Source organism: Lygodium microphyllum, chromosome 5 (assembly GCF_053477565.2).
Source record: "Lygodium microphyllum isolate KBCC chromosome 5, Lygodium_microphyllum_v1.1.10, whole genome shotgun sequence".
Classification (NCBI taxonomy): Eukaryota; Viridiplantae; Streptophyta; class Polypodiopsida; order Schizaeales; family Lygodiaceae; genus Lygodium; species Lygodium microphyllum.
Genome location: NC_141139.1, coordinates 86,656,057 through 86,674,728, shown reverse-complemented (window position 1 = coordinate 86,674,728; position 18,672 = coordinate 86,656,057). Strand labels below are relative to the sequence as shown.

The following is an 18,672-nucleotide window of genomic DNA, read 5'->3' as shown; positions in this document are numbered from 1 at the left end:
TCTCACAATTTTTTTGTAAAAGCTAGCAAGACCTAAGAAAGAAAGTAATTCATATACATTTTTAGGTATCGGCCAATTCAAAATTGCTTCTATCTTTTTAGTATCAAAACTTTAACACCGTAAGATGAAACAATATTTCCTATCTATTCAATTTGGGTTTGAAAAAATTCACTCTTTTCAAGATTAGCATATAATTGATTCTCTTTCAATAATTTGAAAACCAAAGATAAATGTTCATAATGCTCATGCCTTGTATGAGCACTTCACAAGGCATGTATATATAAATTTATTCATCTCAAAGCTAAAAAACTAGCCCAATTTTACAATAGGCATGCTTTAGCTTTTGTGTTTGCTTTTGTCGAAATAAAGAATAAAGCAGTTGGGCGGCCCAAAAGTCGAGCTGTGCCCAAATAAAATGTCCAATAATGAAATATTTAAACCGTACATCCATGCGCATACAAAATAATAAATATTTGTCAAGCACTTAGTAAATAAGCATACCTAAATAAATATTAGTGCCACATCTTTAATATTAAGATGCGTTCCCATTAAAAATGATAATTTCTTCTAGATAATTTGAATATACGCTATCGCCCATTGCTTCCCAATGCCATCACTGTTTGCTCTACACATCAACCAAAACATTCACAATTGTTAGAAAATAATAAAATTAAACTGACAAAAGTGAATACCTAGCAGTCTTTAGCTACAAAATAAATAAATAGGTTGGAACTTTGTCCTAACCTTAATTTAATACGAGTGCACTCTAAACTCATCAACATCGATTAATTTAAATACGTATTTTGCAGAATCACTCGCACTTGTGGAGTCACCCACGTGCACATTAAACTAATATGACACCTGAAAAGGACAGACGTCCCCGTCAACTTTTCACACAAGGAATCCACCTTGTATATAAGCCCTGAAAAATAAATATAGTTTTACAGAATCCACCGCAAAACCTCATGGAATTCACCGTAGAATAAAAACTCATGAAATCCACCGTGGAGTATGCCTCCTGGCATCAATTGTTGATCTTATCAACTTGAGAATGTAAGCATTAGACACCTAGACACAATTGCATCAAACATGTGATTAGGAAGAAGATTGCAAAGAAGAGAAACTTGATGACCTAGACATAATGACATGCAAGGGAGAATTCAAAAGTTGACTTATAGTCTATGTGTGCACTGTTGACTCTATGTATGTTCCATGTATAGAAATTATTTTTTATGATTATTATGCATTTAGGACCATACAACACAAATTAATCAAACTTGGCCAAAATGGTGACATACAAACTGAAATTTTGAATTTATCTTATTGTGAGTGTGCACATCTTGAGGTCCACTGTCACAATCAAATATTATTTTATGTCTTTACAAGTAATTCACATCAAACAAATGACAATTAAAAAGAGGAGAAACTTGATGACTCAGACTCAATGATCACTACAAGGAATTCCAAACTTGACTTATAGTCTTTGTGCATGCCATTGGGTCCAAGTATGTTCCTTATCCAATAGAGAATGCAAACCCAATGACACACAAGGGGGCATTTCAAATCTGTCTCATTATGATTGTGTGCAATGTGGGGTCCGATTCCATAAAATCCATCCTTTTTTCTATTTTCCTCCCTCATAAGCATGTAAGTATGCATTAAAGACTTGTTTTATTCCTTCCCTTTCTTCTTCTCCAAGTAAAGCATCATTAATCAATCAAGCATATTTTAGCAAAGGTTACAATCCTTTTCCATGTTATCATTCACCACACTTATAGCCACTAAGCTTACATCCATTGGATCATGCATTGAAAAATATAGCTTTTAAGTATTATTCATTTTGTCTTCTTTTTTTACAAACGTTTATTTTATGCCCTTTTAATGAATGTTATTTACTTTTCTAATTTTTAAAATTTCCACTAACTTTAAAAATCGTGCCACCATCCACAAAGAGGGAGGAGACAAGTGTAAAGCAGAAGGAAGGAGCTCGCAAAGGATAAGAAAATGTAGGGAAGTACAAAGGGATTCTTCTTCGAGATTTGAGGAAAGTGCATTATCTCTTCTCTCTTTGTTTTTCTCTTTTCTTTACTTCTCTCTTTTTTTTTGTTGATGAAGGGATGTATAGAGAGAAGAAGGGAGAGAGATCAAAGCAAGGGAGATTGAGAGAGAGGCCGCTACCACCCCCATCCACCATGAAAAGAGAGGGGATAACTGCAAAGGAGAAGGAGGGAACCCGTGAAGGAGATGAAGAAGAAGGAGAGAAGCGTGAAAGGATTATTCTTCAAGCTTTGAGGTAAGTGCATTATCTCTTCTCTCTTTTCTTCGCTTCTTTGTTCTTATTGTTTATGAAAAGATTCATAAAGAGAGAGAGAGAGAGAAAGAGAGAGAGAGAGAGAGAGAGAGAGAGAGAGAGAGAGATGAATAGTCACAGAGAGAAAAATGGATAGGGAAATACTACAAAGAGAGAGAAAAATAGAGGAGGGATAGATAGAATATATATATATATATATATATATATATATATATATATATATATATATAGATATATATATATATATAGAGAGAGAGAGAGGGAGGGAGGGAAAGAAGGAGAAAAATAAAGATAGGGAGGGAGAGGGAGAGAGAGAAATAGAGGGGGAGAGAGAGATAGAGAGAGAGAGAGAGAGAGAGAGAGAGAGAGAGAGAGAGAGAGATGGAGAGAAAAATAGAGAGAGGAAAGGAAAAAAGAGAAGAGGGGGGAGGGAGTCTGAGAAATAGAAGGTGGAGAAGGAGAGAGAAAAATAACGACAATAAGAGGAAATAGAGGGAGAGATAGAGAGAGAGCATATATATGTATATATATAAGGGTTGAAGGGGGAGGGAGGGAGGGAGGGAGGGAGGGAGGGAAGGAGAGAAATAAAGATAGGGATGGGGAGGGAGAAAGAGAAATAGATAGAGAGAGGGAGAGAGAGAAATAAAGAAAAGAGAAAATAGAGAGAGAAAACATACACACACACACACACATATAGAGGGAGAGGTAAAAGAAAAGTAGAGAAGAGAGAGAGAGAGAGGCTATGGCAAGTGAGGATGGCTCGAGACCTCGATATGGGGCTACAAGAAGAAAGCATACTAAGGTGGAACTAGGAGACTGCCTCTAGATATGAAGAAGCCACAGAGTAGACCAAACCATACTTGAAGCAGGTGAGAGCCAAAAGAGTCCAAGAGCTGAAAAATGGAGTGAAGCTGACAAAAAAAAAACTAAGGATCCAAGAAAAGAAGAAACATGTGAAAAAAGATGAAGAATTCTGGTAAGATGGAGATGAAGAAGAAGAAAACGAAGAGGATGAGCTCAACCTAGATCTTCACTACAACAAAAAGGCCTCATAGACGCACTTTTAGACGCGATTTTTTAATATAGAGAAAATCTTACGGGCGCGTCTATCCGCCCGTCTATTTGCGCATCTACCGTGTCGCGTCTATAATCGCATGTATGAACGAATTTACATGCAAAATTAGACGCGCAATAGACGCACATATACACGCGTGAATACATGCGCATAATAAACCAAAATTGCTATTTATTTAATTCATTTTACGCGTCTATTTGGCAGTTAGACGGGCATATAGACACACTTATAGACGCGCTTTTACAAGCACCAGTAGACGCGAACAAAAAACAAAAAATCTCATTTTTTAAAAAAGATATTTTATTTCTTTTTAAAATTTGAATTATGGAGCGCGTGTATAAGCGCGTGTACTCTACACTGTAGACGTGCGTATAAACACGCATATTCTGCAATTTAGACGCGCGGATAGATGAGCAAAGGAGAACTGGAAAAAAAAAACCAGAGAGCATGTGGTTGCAAAGTAACCACATGCTCTCTGGTTTTTTTTTCCCCCTCCCATACATCAGATTGTGCATTTGGAAACAAGACAATGTATCTTATGGGCACGAGAATTGAAAATAAAAGTCCATGTATTCATTATAGATCAAAAGCATTTACATGGGAAGTTTAAGTGCTTGCGACCTAAAGCGTGGCCGCAAGCAGTAGGCTCAAAGATGGATCATATATATACAAGAAAACAAGGCCTCATGAGGAGGTATGGTGCTCCTCTACGAATCTGAAGAAGAAACATCTTCGCTAGTACCACTTAAGTTTTGATAGTGAATTCTTATCATAAGTTTTAATGTATTTATGATGATTTTTGTGTATTTAAAATTGAGATCTTAGAATAATTAATACATTAGCTTTAAGTTTTTATGTAAACATATGAATGACAAATATATTGATGTTGTGATGAATTAGGTTTACTCATGTCGTCGTCATCACCTAGTGCGGTGCATGCTGATGAGTCAATGAGCACATCCTCAAGTGAGGATGAAACATTGTGTCTTCATAATCGAGATGCATGGCTACGACGAAAAATTAAATGCATGTGTGATCGTTGTCGAGGGTGTATTTTTCGAGCACGTCAAATTGCAATGTCACACCTCAGCTTGTATGGAGAATGGAACCGAGAAAAATCACCGGTATTCATTGATTTTTTTAACCACTAAGATTGCTAGTCTATGTTACGGGAATTATATATCAACGTACATGAAACTCCCTTTTGTGGTTGAGCAGGATGTGGTGCCACATCCTCAGATGCTCTCTCTCGAGCATCGAGAGGCTACAAAACGTCGACGTGAGGAGGCAGAGTCTTCAAGAAGAGTAGAGACTGACGACCATGATAGTAGCCCTCATGAAATGCCCCATCAAGTCGTAGAGGATGAGATTTTGGACAACATGGTACACCATCTATTTTCGCAATCGGTTCAGGGAGAAGGTCACTCTACAAAGCCAGATGATCCACTATATGTAGCATCATCTACTCTGTTGTATGAAGGTTATACGTACTCTGTTCTTCGTGCATCCCTCAAGATACTTAACTTGCAAACAATTTATGGATGGAGTAATGTCAGTTTGGATGCGTTATTGAAGTAGGTATCAATTCAGTTTGGCTTATGAATCAGAATATTAATTGTTCTATTTTGAAATCACACAGAAATATATGTTTGTAGTTTTTAAACTCACTTTTAAAAATATATGTAGGTTATTATCACAAATGCTTCCAAAAGGAAACAAATTGCCAACTAAGAGAGAGCAAGCAAGACATTACATGACATCTCTGGGAGGCCTCGATTATATCAAGATCCGTGCATGTGTCAATGATTGTGTCTTATTTGATGGGACTCATGAGTTCGCATGAGAGTGTCTTGTTTGTGGCGAATCAAGATACGAAGTGGAGATGAAGTCAATGGATGTGCCTCGTAAGGTTTTGCGACATTTTTCGATTGTTCCACGTATAAAACTTATACATGTGATACATATACACAATATAATAAGTATTTAAGTTTCTTGCTTTTTTTTTCAAATACAGGTTGTGTATCGTCCAATGATAAACAATAACCGATGGTGGTATGCCATCCCTATATCTAATCGTTCAAAACCAATATATGATAATATTACCGACATGGAGATAGCAGATGACAATCCAACAATTAATGATGATGTGCATGATGACACCATAATGGATGATATGTGTGATATAGTACAAGATGAACCTCGTGAGGATGTTCAAGGAAACGCAGAAGAAGACAATAATGTGATTGTCGATGATATTGATGAAGTTATTGAGCAATATAGCAACACATCTGATAGTGGGATAGACTTATTTGTTTCGTTACCTCTTGGTAACATAGACCTAGAAGTAGATAGTTTAGCAAGGGATGATCTCATTGAAGATGAGATGGATCATTCACTGTAACATACTTAATTTGCTTAATGATTCAATGTGTATTTCTAATTCTATGGTTTTTATCATACGCACACGTGCATACTTAAGAATCAATAGTCAAGTTTAAAGCTAAATTGAATTTTCCATAATAAAAAGGAAGTATCTTTTATCATCTTCAAGTACGTAGAGAAATTACGAGATACATATTGCAATGCTTGCTACTAATTGTAAGGTTTCTGTCGCTTGCCGCTAATTACTTATATCAGGCTTGTCAACTGGAGGAACTGCCATTCATTAGAGAGCAATAAAAAAGTAATTATTAAATCTATTTTTTTAATTCAATGATTCAATGTGTATTCTTAATTCTATGGTTTTTATCATACGCACACATGCATGCTCAAGAATCAATTTCAGGTGGTTAAATAATTATTAACTTTGGTTTTTTAATTATGTGAATTCCAATTTTAGGTGGTTAATTAACTGTGCGTCTGCTGATGCGTCTATATTAGCGTCTATTTGCGCAGATATATAGATGTAAAATTTGCGTCTATTTACACGCACTTATAGACAAATGATAGACGCACCCGACTTTGCGCGTCTAACATGCGCGTCTATGCTTCGTTTCTGTGTGAATTCCTTGAGGGTGCCCAAAGGGGCCGAGAAGGTGCTCGGGAAGCCGAGGAGTGACGGGAGCTCAAAGGAGTCGAATATGGCTGCCGGGAAGGAGACCCAATGCGAGTGGGGAGTCGATGGGAAGCTGAGAATGCCACGAACCAAGCTCAAGAGTCAGGAAGCCAAGCTCTGATACCAGTTGGAAGGTGAGAAGGATCGAAGCTTGCACTCGAGAGCTATGGCAGGAGAGCAAGAGCAAGAAAGAGAGAGACAAGAAATGAGAACTCCAATAGTCACAATGTGTGACCGAGCCTTCCTTTATTCAAACTGTCACTAAAAGAATAAAGAATAAAGTGACGGTGATGGGCGCCCGCCACCTCTAGTGTGCAGTGGCGGTGACTGTCAGTGTAGTAATACACGGGCGGCTAGGCGGAGGCACCTTTACCCCCAACACATAATGCCACATAAACTTCAATTAAGATTCCATCGTAGCTTGAAGACGTCCCTTTTTCCATCTTTGTGATGACTAAGTACACTAAGCATTAGGCTACACCTTGTTTGGAATACACATGTTTAGTCAAGACTCACCTCAATAATAGGAACTTTTTTTTGGACATGAAATTTGCATGTCATTCTCTTTTGCTTTGTGTCTAGCTTTTGTTCACATGTATGCTTTCACATAGCTAGTCCAACATTCACATTTCAATAGCTTGGGAGTGACAACATGGCTTTGCATATCAAGACTAGAATGCAAGATTTTACAAGAAGGAGTTGACTGCTACTACCTCGACTACTATCCTAAAGACTACTACCAAGAAGGCTACCTTGAAGACTAGTACCTCTAGAACGAATATTGTGAATATTTTCCATAAGTCTCCTTTATGGTCCTATGCACTACATGCGGAAAAGAAAGATAAAGCTTCTTCATCTGAACTTTATTCATAGGAGATACAATTAGAAAAGGAACCAGATGGAATGATCGTGTAGATGTCTTCTCTATCTATGCTTATATTGCAAAATCTCAAGGATTTGAAGCACTTATTGAAGAAAAGCGCAAAAGAGATAATGATCAACTAGAAGGATCAAAGAAAGAAACTAGGAGGAGTGAGCCAGTTCTTTAGCCTTTTTCTTCAGGACCAACTACCACCTAGAAGGAGAATACCTCTGCACCGACTACCCCTATCCCGAAGAATGCCAACTTGACAGAGTCCAAGAAGAGGAATAAATGATGGAGTATTATGTGAAGGAAGAAGGATGGAGAATGGATGTGTGTTCAAAGATAGAAAGTATTATGATGGAGTTAGGATACAACAAAGAAGACAAAGATATGTGGATATGTTAGAAGGATGAACCCTTGCACCACAAGTTGCACCTCAAGAAATGGAGTACGAGAAGGGGGAGGATGAGCTTGATTCTTTTGATCTTGAAACACCTCCATCCATTGAGATTGAGGGTAAGGTCAGGTCGACACTCTCTTGTGAGGCATGGGATGCCTTTGATGAAGGATGAGGCCAAGAAAAAAGAGATAGAAGACGAATTAGACGTAGGTAAAAACAAGAACGAAGAGCATAGCTCAGAGACACTACTACTCCCTATATAAGTGTTTGTGGCTCCAACACCATGGTATAACTCTTACAAATGCCTAAATTCTCCCCCAAAAAAGCTTGAAAAATCTTGGAATAAGGTGGAGTGAGTAGAAGATAAATGGGACTTATTCATACCTTAGGGGCTTGACTGCAATGAAAGCTTGAAGTGAAGCTCTTCTTATTGGGCCTAAGCAAGCAATGAAAAAGCTCCTTACATAATACCTTTTCGAATTGATTATATCTAGTTTGCAATCAGAGGATTCCTCTTTTTTAGAAAATCTGATGTGCAATTTCTAGACATTAGGTGTACATGACATTGGTAAATAAATTATGCAAGAATATTTAGTGCATAGAGCTAGAAGGGTGGCAAGACTACATGCCCTGCCACATAATTGTCTTCCCCTCTATAATTGTCACTATTTGCATAAAAAATTTACTCTGCAACCGTCGCTATTAGCATCGCTAATCTAATTAGCAATGCATATAGCAACATTAATAGCAATGCATATACTAATGAATTTATCATGTCACTATTAGCGACGTGAATAATGATGATGAGGCAATTTTTTCCATGAATAATTTGTTGCTTTAAACATTGCTATTGGGTCTATATGTTGTAGTGTATGTTGATGACCACCATAGTACTTAACCTTGATGATTTGCCTTGATAACGAACCTTCAATAATCCCAAAAATTTGATGCTATGTCCTTCAAAACAATGCCATCCTTTATTAATATCTCCTCCAACAACAAAAGCTAGCTCCTCTCAACTATACTGGTCGTTCCTCAATGTCTTGCGCGGCAATCCTCCTTGCTTTTTTTTCCTTTGACCAAATGTTCAATTAGCCCCTTAAAATAGACAACCATCCTCCTCTAAATATCTATCCTCAAACACAATTGCTTTCCAAATTACTTTTAGATTTCAAACGTTTTTTAAAGCTTAAAAACCTGAACGAGTTTCTGATATCAGTCTTTAGCTTTTTCCATGTATTGCTTTCTACAATTCTTAAGGTTTGAGTATACACCCATCTCAATCATCTTTAACATACCCAAGAATGTCTTTATCTTGAAAAAAAAAAGCATTTACTATAGACCAAGTAATACACTCAATGTCAAGACTGCTAAAATTCTTCAATAAAGCTGAAAAAATCCTTCACCTTCGAATAGTTGGAAAAAACGAGTTCCTTGTGTCTAACTTACAGGCTATATGGTGCTTGCTTCACTTCACTGAGATAACATTTTGAACTTCTTGTCTAAGGTAGATCTAGTTTTCACAAAAATGCTTGACATTTTCAGCTCTCCCTCTAGTCTAAAAACATTTATGTGTAGCCATCCACCTATATCAAAGACATAAATAATCTAACCCTCATCATGATAGCCAACAAAGAAGTTTTTTCGAGTACTTAGACCAAACACAAAGGTAATTCTGCTCTCATAAATTTTTTCTATAAAGCAAAATTTTGGAACTCCTGGATCAAACACATAGATAACATCCTCTTCATCCCATGCAAGATACTCCGGTAGGCCTGAAGATAAAATAGAAAATCCATATAACTCATATGCATAAAAGTTTTGTAGTTTGGTATCTTGAGCACTATGCTTTATCCAATGCAAATCCATAATAATAACCTCATCATCTCATAAACTCAACTCCTTGCCTCCAAATATCATATTCACTTCCTCAAAACTTGCAAGCTTTATCAACAACCATACATCCAAATAAGAAAGCCTACATATAAATCAATCAACATGATCTCTTACTTTGACTTGGACCCCTCAATGCAATAGGATGCTTCCTCCTCATATTCCATATAACTTCCTTTATAAGAGGTAATTCCAAAGGTTTTATCAAGTATTCTTCCTTGATACCCTATAGACCACGCATTGCTACATACATCCAAAAATTTCTCTGCCAAAGGCTAGGAATAGCCTCCTCTATCTACACACCTTGGTGTTCTTTAATAGATACATCTTGCACTGCTTTATCTAATAATAATATTGTACCAGCATCTTCATACTCATAAGCATACTCTATTAGATGAGAGCCTTCACTAGAAATATCCATAGCAAGTTCCTTCCCAGAACTATCATCAGTTTAAAACATACCCTGCAAATACAAGTCATAAAATATATCTGCATTGAAAGTAGAGGAAAAGATAACAAGTGGACCTTCTACTCCATGCATATCAATTTGCATTGGCTTTTGACATACAAAAAACTCATCATCAACATCACTTCCCAAACTATCCAAAAATATCTTCTCAATACTAGAAGCATCAACCAATTCCAAGGAGTACTCTTCAAGAATCCCCTTATCCTCTAGCATACAAGATAGATGCTCTTGTCTACTTCCTTCAACAACCAACTCTACACCCAACTCATCCCCTACAATACGAGAAACATCACCACAATCATCATGGAACACCTCAACATAATGACTCTCAACATCACTCAACAATTCACCAAATCCCAAAGAAACACCTTCATCCTCCTTCCAATCCAAAGAGTCCAAACCAATATCAGTAGACAAAACACCTCCTATATCACCACAAGATGTGGGAGACTCTTGGAAGCCCTCCTCCTCTTCTCTATCACTATCATAAATTGTCACTCCAACTAAAAATTGAGCTTTCTCCAAAGCTAAAGAATAATCCACCAATGTGGATATTTCCCTCTCATCTAGACATACAAATGCCTTCTCTTCAATATACTCATCACTGCTTTGTGGATGTACTCCAAATGCCAAATCTTGTACCTTTTGCCAAAGCGGATCCAATACATCCATATAGTCCTCATAAGAGCATTCCATCTCTCTAATGGCATTGAGTCAAAGTTGGTACAATCCTTAAAACTTTCTATATGATTGGTCACTCATGATAGAACCTACAGGACGAATAAAGAAGAAACTCTGTATAACCAAGAGAGACTTTCCCACAACTACTGAGAATATAATCTAGAACACAACTTATAAATTCCAAGGCATAATCCTTGAACCGTTTCAAGGAAAAAGTCACCATATCTTCATCACCCACAATATCAAACATACACATACATTGCTCCATATAATCCACCCAAGCATAAACATCTTTGCCCAATCTCTTGTGAAATGTCACCATGTTTGTACCCAATAACTGCAAAGAAATAGCACCAAACCACTTTTAGTGCTCCTTAGGGGTGTGGGGGCACCAAAAATAATGTATCGTGAGCAACGAGCAAGAATAAATATTTCACACAACCCAATACATGCAAGAAAAATGAGTGTTTGTATAAGTTATGGCTTAGTGCGATGTCTTTAATTAAACTCTGAAAATTCAATTGCTTCTATCCAAACAATTCTTTCTAGAATGCATGAAACTCAATGTTTTGATGTGCATCCCCTAACTCCTCCACCCATTCAACCAAATAAAATATCACCTCTCAATTAGAGATCTAGTAGAATACATGTAACCCATTAAAAAGTGCTAGACGAAAAAAAAAAGAGATCATTTTGCTCACATCCCTAAAGTTTTGAATACAACATGTGCAAAAGGCAATAAAATCACACATAAAAAAGGATCCAAGAATATAAGACTTGATAACAAGCACCTCATGGAGTCCCTCGTCAAGTAACTCCTAGCATGCCCTCAGGTGTTTGAAGAGGTTCACTATCACAATCCACTTCGACAAACATAAATTGTTGCCCACATTCATCCATAGTTGCAGTCTTCAACATAGTAGCAATTCCAACGACCTTGACTTATACTCAAATGATATTCTATTATCACACATCAATTTCATTTCTTTTCAAATGCTCAAATACTTGAAACATGCAAATTTTAGTGGCTCAAACTTCTTCAAGGATGATGTGATTAATCGGCTCTATCGATTTGCACCTTAATCAAGCCTTACATCCAATATAGTCTTCTTGAAAATGTAGCTGCCCTAAACACTTTGAAAATGTACTCCATGATTAGATTTCAAATTTAAGATTTATCCAATTCTCCCCTCGAATCAGAGCTCAGCCTCATACTTACTCCTTAAGCTTTATTTTTTTCATTCAATATATCTTATCAACCCCAATTTTCTATCGACCTCCGAATTGCCAAATCGCCACCTTCCGTGCGATCATGAAGACCATCATTCATATTCAAAAATTAAAAAATATTGATCTTAAGCGATCGAGCTGTGAAACAAGGTCTTTGTAAATGCTACTACCCTTGTTGGAATCTTCTAATCATTCATCTTCAAAAATTAGAAATAAATGATCTGAAGCCATCGAGTTATCAAATAAGGTCTTCGCAAACATTGCAACCCTTATTGGACTCTTCTAAACCAGCACTTCCATGTTGATGACCACCATAGTATTTAACCTTGATGATTTGCCTTGATAATGAAACTTCAATACTTCCCAAAATTTGATGTTGTGTCCTTCAAAACAATGCCACCCTTAATTGATATCTCCTCCAAGGGCAAAAGCCAACTCCTCTTAGTTATACTGGTCGTTCTTGAACGTCCTTTGGTAGCCCTCCTCGTGATTTTTCCTTTGACCAAATATTCAATCAGCCCCTCAAAAATTGACAACCTTTTAGCTTTCAAACATTATTCAAAGCTTAAAAACCTCAACGAGTTTCTCTTATTAGTTTTTAACTTTTTCCATGTATTGCTTTCTACAGTTCTTAAGGTTTGAGTATACATCCATCTTGGTCACCTTCAACATATCCAATATGTCTTTATCTTGAAAACGATAAGGATTTCCAACATTCAATATAGACCAAGTAATACCACCAAATTATAGAATCAATGCCAAAAGTACTAAAATTCTTCAATCAAGCTGAAAAAATCCTTCACCTCCAAATACTTGAAAAAAACGAGTTCCTTGTGTGTTTGACTTACGAGCTGAATGGTGCTTGCTTCACCTCATTGAGATAACATTTCAAACTTGTTTGAGGTAGATCCAGTTTTCACAAAAATGCATGACAATGTACTTAAGACCTCTAAAACATAAACCATAACTCTAATTATAAAGAAGTGTATCAAAATATTAAATCTCAATTAACGCAAGGTAAAACAAAATTAAAATTGACTTGTCATGTTTTATATAGCAAACCAGTAATTGTACTAAATAATTTTTTTTATATTTAACAACGTTAACTAGTATACTTGATGGATACTCGATGGAGATATCGATGTTCAATGTTTTCTACTTTGGTTGTCTCTACACATAAGAAGCTTACCTCTACTTGTATATACCTTACCAGATAATTTATATCTAGGCTTAAAAGACCTCACACTTGTCTCTTTATTAATCTTTTTCTATCTCCCTTGATTTCTTCTCTATTTAATCTTTTTTTGCCCTAATCTCCTTATCTCTTTCTCTTTCTCTTCTAAAGAAAAAAATAAGCCAAGAAAGTGATCAAACTATAAGCTTTCATCTCTTTCTCTCTTTTTTTGAAGCAACCAAACCATAATATTATATGTCTTTATGTTTCTATCTCTTGCTTACGTACAAAATTCATGATTAAGAAACTAAATTGACGATAACAAAGTACATTGTTATTTTCTTTATTTCTCTTGAATTCACACACACATTTTAACTCTCTCACTCAAATCTATCACAACAAAGCTTAAAATGTGGGTTTTTCATGTATATATATGCAAAAAACAACAAACTCCATCTTGAAGCCATGGCTTTTCTCAACGATAGTGAGGAGAATAGAAAGTGCTTGGAAATCAAGCAAATAAAGAAACCAAAAATTTGAGAATTATGGAGGGGATGAGCTCTTAACATTGTGCTATTGGTCACCTTCACTTTAGCTCGCTCTTGGTACATGTATCCTTGTAAATTATACAGAGAAAAGAAAAGTTTCACTTGAAGGGTAAATTTAAAGTACATTGGTAACTATGTCAGAATGCATGCTACAATATGTGCCAATGTGTGAGAATATTCAACCATGTATTATTGATTGATATAGCGATACAATTATTATGGTAATTTTAACATAGGAAATACTGACTGTACGAGTGTAGTCGTTTTTTTGGCACTTTCGTTAGAAACTCTTGTTAGTATACTTGCGATTTGATGTAGTCCAATAGTTTGCTAGATTCTACCAATCCTCTTCTCAATGTTTGGAGAGTTGTGATGTGCTTGCATTTCATTAATTGTAGAGATAAAAGATGTTGTCATAATACACTCCTTGATTTGCTGGATTCTTGTTATTTGTAAGGCTGGATCTCATTAACTAGAGCCTTGAGAGATTGTCATTGTGGTTCTTTAACTTAAGCTAGACGTATTTCCAATCTCCCTCCACTCTCTCTCCACTCTCTCCACTCTCTTTGTCTCTCACTCTTTCGACTTTTTTCTCTCTCCCCTCTCTACTCTCTACTCTCTCTTTCTCGCTTTCTCCAAATCACTTTACAATTGATTTACTAGTTTTATAATTATAACTAATTAATTTTATGATTTTTATTTCGTAATTAATCACTATTTTTAACAAAATTATAAATCAATTTTTAAAATAACAAAGTATCAATTTTCAAGCGCATGCTTGTACCTAGCATATGTCAAATGAAGATTGATCGTGTTGCCTAATTGGAACACAATCACCCTTATTCCAATGATATTACTAAATTATATGCCCTACACATGCACCCATCCACCCACCCACACATCCACCCATCCCATAAGAACACACAAAAAAGGGAAAAATTTTACTATCTACAATATACAATGCACTTAGGTGAGTTAATCTATCCTAAATGACACAAAGAAGAGGAAAACTAAAACAAAAAATGCAAGACGGTTTATGGACTTTCTTTAAGCTAGATCGTATCATCAAAATGAAGAAAGGAAACCCATGGTTGTAAGTATTTTCTACTAGTGTTGGAATATGTTTTGTCGTTTTGGTTAGCCAATATTTTAAATGGGATTAGTATAAGCACTTGTATTTACATGTGGAAATGTTGGTGATTATAATGTGCACACCTTTTTCAAAGCTCATATTGGTGCTTATAGCCACGTCCCATTTGTTTTTGGGAAAATGCTTGAGAAACTAGTGTTGAAATTCTCCTCATCTCTTATAGTGTTCATTGTCACTAAAAACATTGAATGATATACAAAACTTGGTCTCATAAGTGATACTTGTAGTAACACTCTTGTTTATTGCTTAAATGGTGTTGCAATTTTGAAATTGAAATTCATAACAAAATCTACGTCAAACATCATGCGAACAACTCCCACCCATTTTTTCCCAAATTTCAAATGTTGCAATGTGCTCTACAACCTTGTGGTGGACTCATGATCCATATAGCAAGCGAACCAAGGAGGAAGTGGGGACGATTAGCTCATAAGAACCACCATTGTATAGTCACTCATCAAGAGAAGCTACTTCCAACATGGAATAGAAGTGCAAGCCTACTGTTGCAAAAATGGGGATGATAGCACTATTGATAATATGATTTTGGTATAGGAAAGGTACATATATGATATGGGTGTCAAGACAACTAGATTATTATTGCTAAGGGTTTGTATATTAAAGAATTTTGTTTAATTGTTTCTAGACAATGGGAACACTTCTTTAAATAGTTTTGTCCAAGTGTGCATAAGAAAGATATTGGGTGTTTATGTGAGAGCATTGCAAAACCGGGAAGTAGCACCCTAACAACTACTTTCTATGTTTGGTTGAGTAATGGATGCAGACTTCACTAATCATTAGCAATGAAGACTTGCATATGTTTGTGACCTTCTAAACAAGAGTGCAAGATAGTTGTGTCAAATATTTAGCTAGAATATTTGAATACGTACTCTAAGCCTTGAGTAGGATAGAAGCAAACATATGATTGACTAACTATGATATTAATGACTCTAAGCCTTGAGTAGGTTCCGCCCTGCCTGGGTTTTCACCCGTTTAGATTGTATCTACTCGAGTATAGAAGACCATCTTTTAGTAACATTGTCGGATGAGATGGAGCCAATATGCAAGGTGGTGTCAATGACTCTTCTCTATTCACCTTCACCTCAGAGGTTGTCTGGTGTTCTCAAATTTCCACCTGACTACGCTATATTTATTCGATGAAAGAAGCTCATCTTTTAGTAAGATTGGCTGATGGGATCGGGCCAATATGGAAGGTGCCACTATGGAAGGTGCATGGCAGGAGAGTGGCATGCTTATCCAGAGGGAACGTCGCCCTCGAGGATACTGGGAGACGCGGCGGCAGCGCCGAGTCGAAACGAGAATATCACGCGCGGTCACGTCGAGGCCAGGGCAGGGGCCGCTCGCCTATAAGTATGGTCGAGGCCTCAGCTATTTTGCCTGCATACCGGCTAGTGCGAGGCTTCCCGTACAATAGCTCCTGTTAGCTTGTGTGTAGTTGGTGGTGATAATCAATATGGCGGCTCGTGTGTTTTTGTTGGGAGCACTGTTGGTGCTGTTGGTGATAGTGAGTGAAGTGTCGGCGACGTCCCACGGTCGAGCGGAGGAGCGACGTCGGGAGGAAGAGGAGAGGGAGCGGGAGAGGAGGAGAGGGGAAGGGTCGAGGGAGGAGTGGCACGCGAGGCTGCGGGCGTGCGACAATTTCTTCAGGCAGCAACGGCGAGAGGTGGAGGAGGAAAGAGAGTCGTCGCCGTATTACAATTCGTATTTGTCATGGATGTCGGTTGAGGGGAGAGGGGTGACGCAGCAGCAGCCGTCCCGCGCGTGCTGCGAGGCCGTGGAGCGCATCCGCTCGCAGGACCGCTGCTACGCCTTCCAGCAGGCTTACGGAGGCGGCGAGCGCCGCCGTCGTTATGAAGAGGAGGACGTCTGGGCGCAGCGACGAGAAGAGGAGTCGGAGCAGCAGCGGAGAACCATGACCGCCCAGATGTCCTCTCGCCTCCTCCAGCAGTGCAACCTTCGCCCTCGCGAATGCCGTGCAAGGTCGTCCCGAGGTATGTTGTCTAAATGATGCATTGCCCGTCATTTTATTTTATATATCGGCAGTCTGTTATAATCTATATCTATTTTAGATGCATTGCCCGTCATTTTATATATGAACCTAGTAGATTCCGTCATTTAAGCCTAACATAATCTATACCTATTTCGTTTGTGCCACAAGTTCTCTCTCATCGGTTTATAATTGTATATTGTCTCTCTTATAATTGTCTGCGTTATTTGCCATGATCGAATGGCATATGAACATAAAGGATATGATCTAATTGATATGCATTATTTGCCACGATCGAATGGCACATGAACATAATGGATATGATCTAATATATCAATTATTCTCTCTTGTAATTGTCTCTCCTATTTATTTGCCATGATTGAATGGCATATGAATGCAATGGATATGATCTAATATATAAATTATATTCTCTTAAGATGATCCAATACATCCATTATGGATATGATTTAATATATAAATTATATTCTCTTAATTTGTGATTATTGAATGTCGTATGAATGTTTGATCTAATAATATATCAATTATTGTCTCTATAGTATCAATTATTGTCTCTATAGTTAAGTCGATGTTAGAATCGTGGTTAGATTCAAATCTACAGCTTATGTACTACTATTAGTTTTTTGAGAATATTGTCCTTGTTGGGTACCGCTACCTACATTTGTCAATAGTTTGCGCGTCAATATTCTCCTTGTTGGGTACCTCTACCTACATTTGTCAATAGTTTGCGCGTCCTTAGTGTATTTGTCTTCGAGTACTTAAATTGAAAGTTTTGAAGTATTGGTTGTATAGATGATGTGTGATTGAATGTAGATCTAGACCTAATATATACTGCTATAAAATGTGACTGCTAGCTTGAATCGAATTTTGTGATTGTTCAACATAATATTACTGCTTGAATTGAATTGTATGATCGAATGCAAGTATAACCTAATATATATTGAATGAAAGTCTAATCGAATATATATATTGCTACTAAATATAATATTATTGTTATATTGTCAGCTAGCTTGGTAAATATCTTTGCGACTGTTGTAGTCCTACAACATCGTGTCGTGCAATATCATATGGTCAAAATGCAAATTAGATTGCGATATGTTGGATTACTGATTCTTAATGCATTGCTTGTATTTGTTCACAGAAGTGCTGATGGACGATTCTTATTGGTGGTAGAGAGAAGTGGACCACCTTTGTGGCAACATGCGCAACTATCCTAGTTGCGCAACTAGTGCTCTCCCATTGATCGATGGGTGTGCCATCGTAGACGAATAAACTCCCTATGTAGGGTGTACTTTGTTCGATTAAAAAAATGTATGGATGAAGGGGGGGATTGTGTGTGTGTATATAGGTTTTACCAAACAGGCGTAAATATACAAGAAAGGATTTTGGTAAAAGGTTGCTAAAAGGTTTCTGTTATTGTGCTAAAAGGTTGCTAAAAGGTTTTTGTTATTCAAGTTGTATCAATCGTGTTTGTGTCTAGTAATATTGTTGAAATTTGTATGAGCGACCAACCATCGAATGTGTGTGAGACGAGTTCTAATTGCAATGACCAACGTTTTGTTATATCCAAGTCTCATTACATTAAGCCAGCTCAAGTTGCATGACCTATGTGCTTTTTTAAGGGCGTCATGAAGGGTCTAGGTCTAAACCATTTGTGCAAGTCTAAGGTGCTATGGCAGTCTAAAATCATTTGCGCTTGTCGTTTTTGGATTGACAATGGTTCACAAACCCGCAAAAATGCTTGAATAAACTAAGCTTGCAACATGGACCCTATTGCATGTCACCTAGTAATTAATTGATT

At 37.1% G+C, this 18,672-nt stretch overlaps 1 protein-coding gene across 1 annotated transcript; it reads left to right on the top strand.

The window, feature by feature from the left end:
• The first annotated feature begins 16,233 nt into the window (after positions 1–16,233).
• On the top strand, positions 16,234–18,302 carry LOC148036091 (uncharacterized). The gene is made up of 2 exons (XM_087679081.1): positions 16,234–16,857; positions 18,013–18,302. The coding sequence occupies exons 1-2, from the start codon at positions 16,320–16,322 to the stop codon at positions 18,042–18,044; spliced, it is 570 nt and encodes a 189-aa protein (XP_087535207.1). The 5' UTR covers positions 16,234–16,319; the 3' UTR covers positions 18,045–18,302.
• Positions 18,303–18,672: the final 370 nt, after the last annotated feature.

What these genes read in the sequence shown, in the direction of transcription:
- LOC148036091 (XM_087679081.1), top strand. Translation starts at nt 16,320, where the DNA reads ATGGCGGCTCGTGTGTTTTTGTTGGGAGCACTGTTGGTGCTGTTGGTG. An exon ending in CCGTGCAAGGTCGTCCCGAG is followed by an intron (nt 16,858 to 18,012) that starts GTATGTTGTCTA and finishes ATTTGTTCACAG; the next exon opens with AAGTGCTGATGGACGATTCT.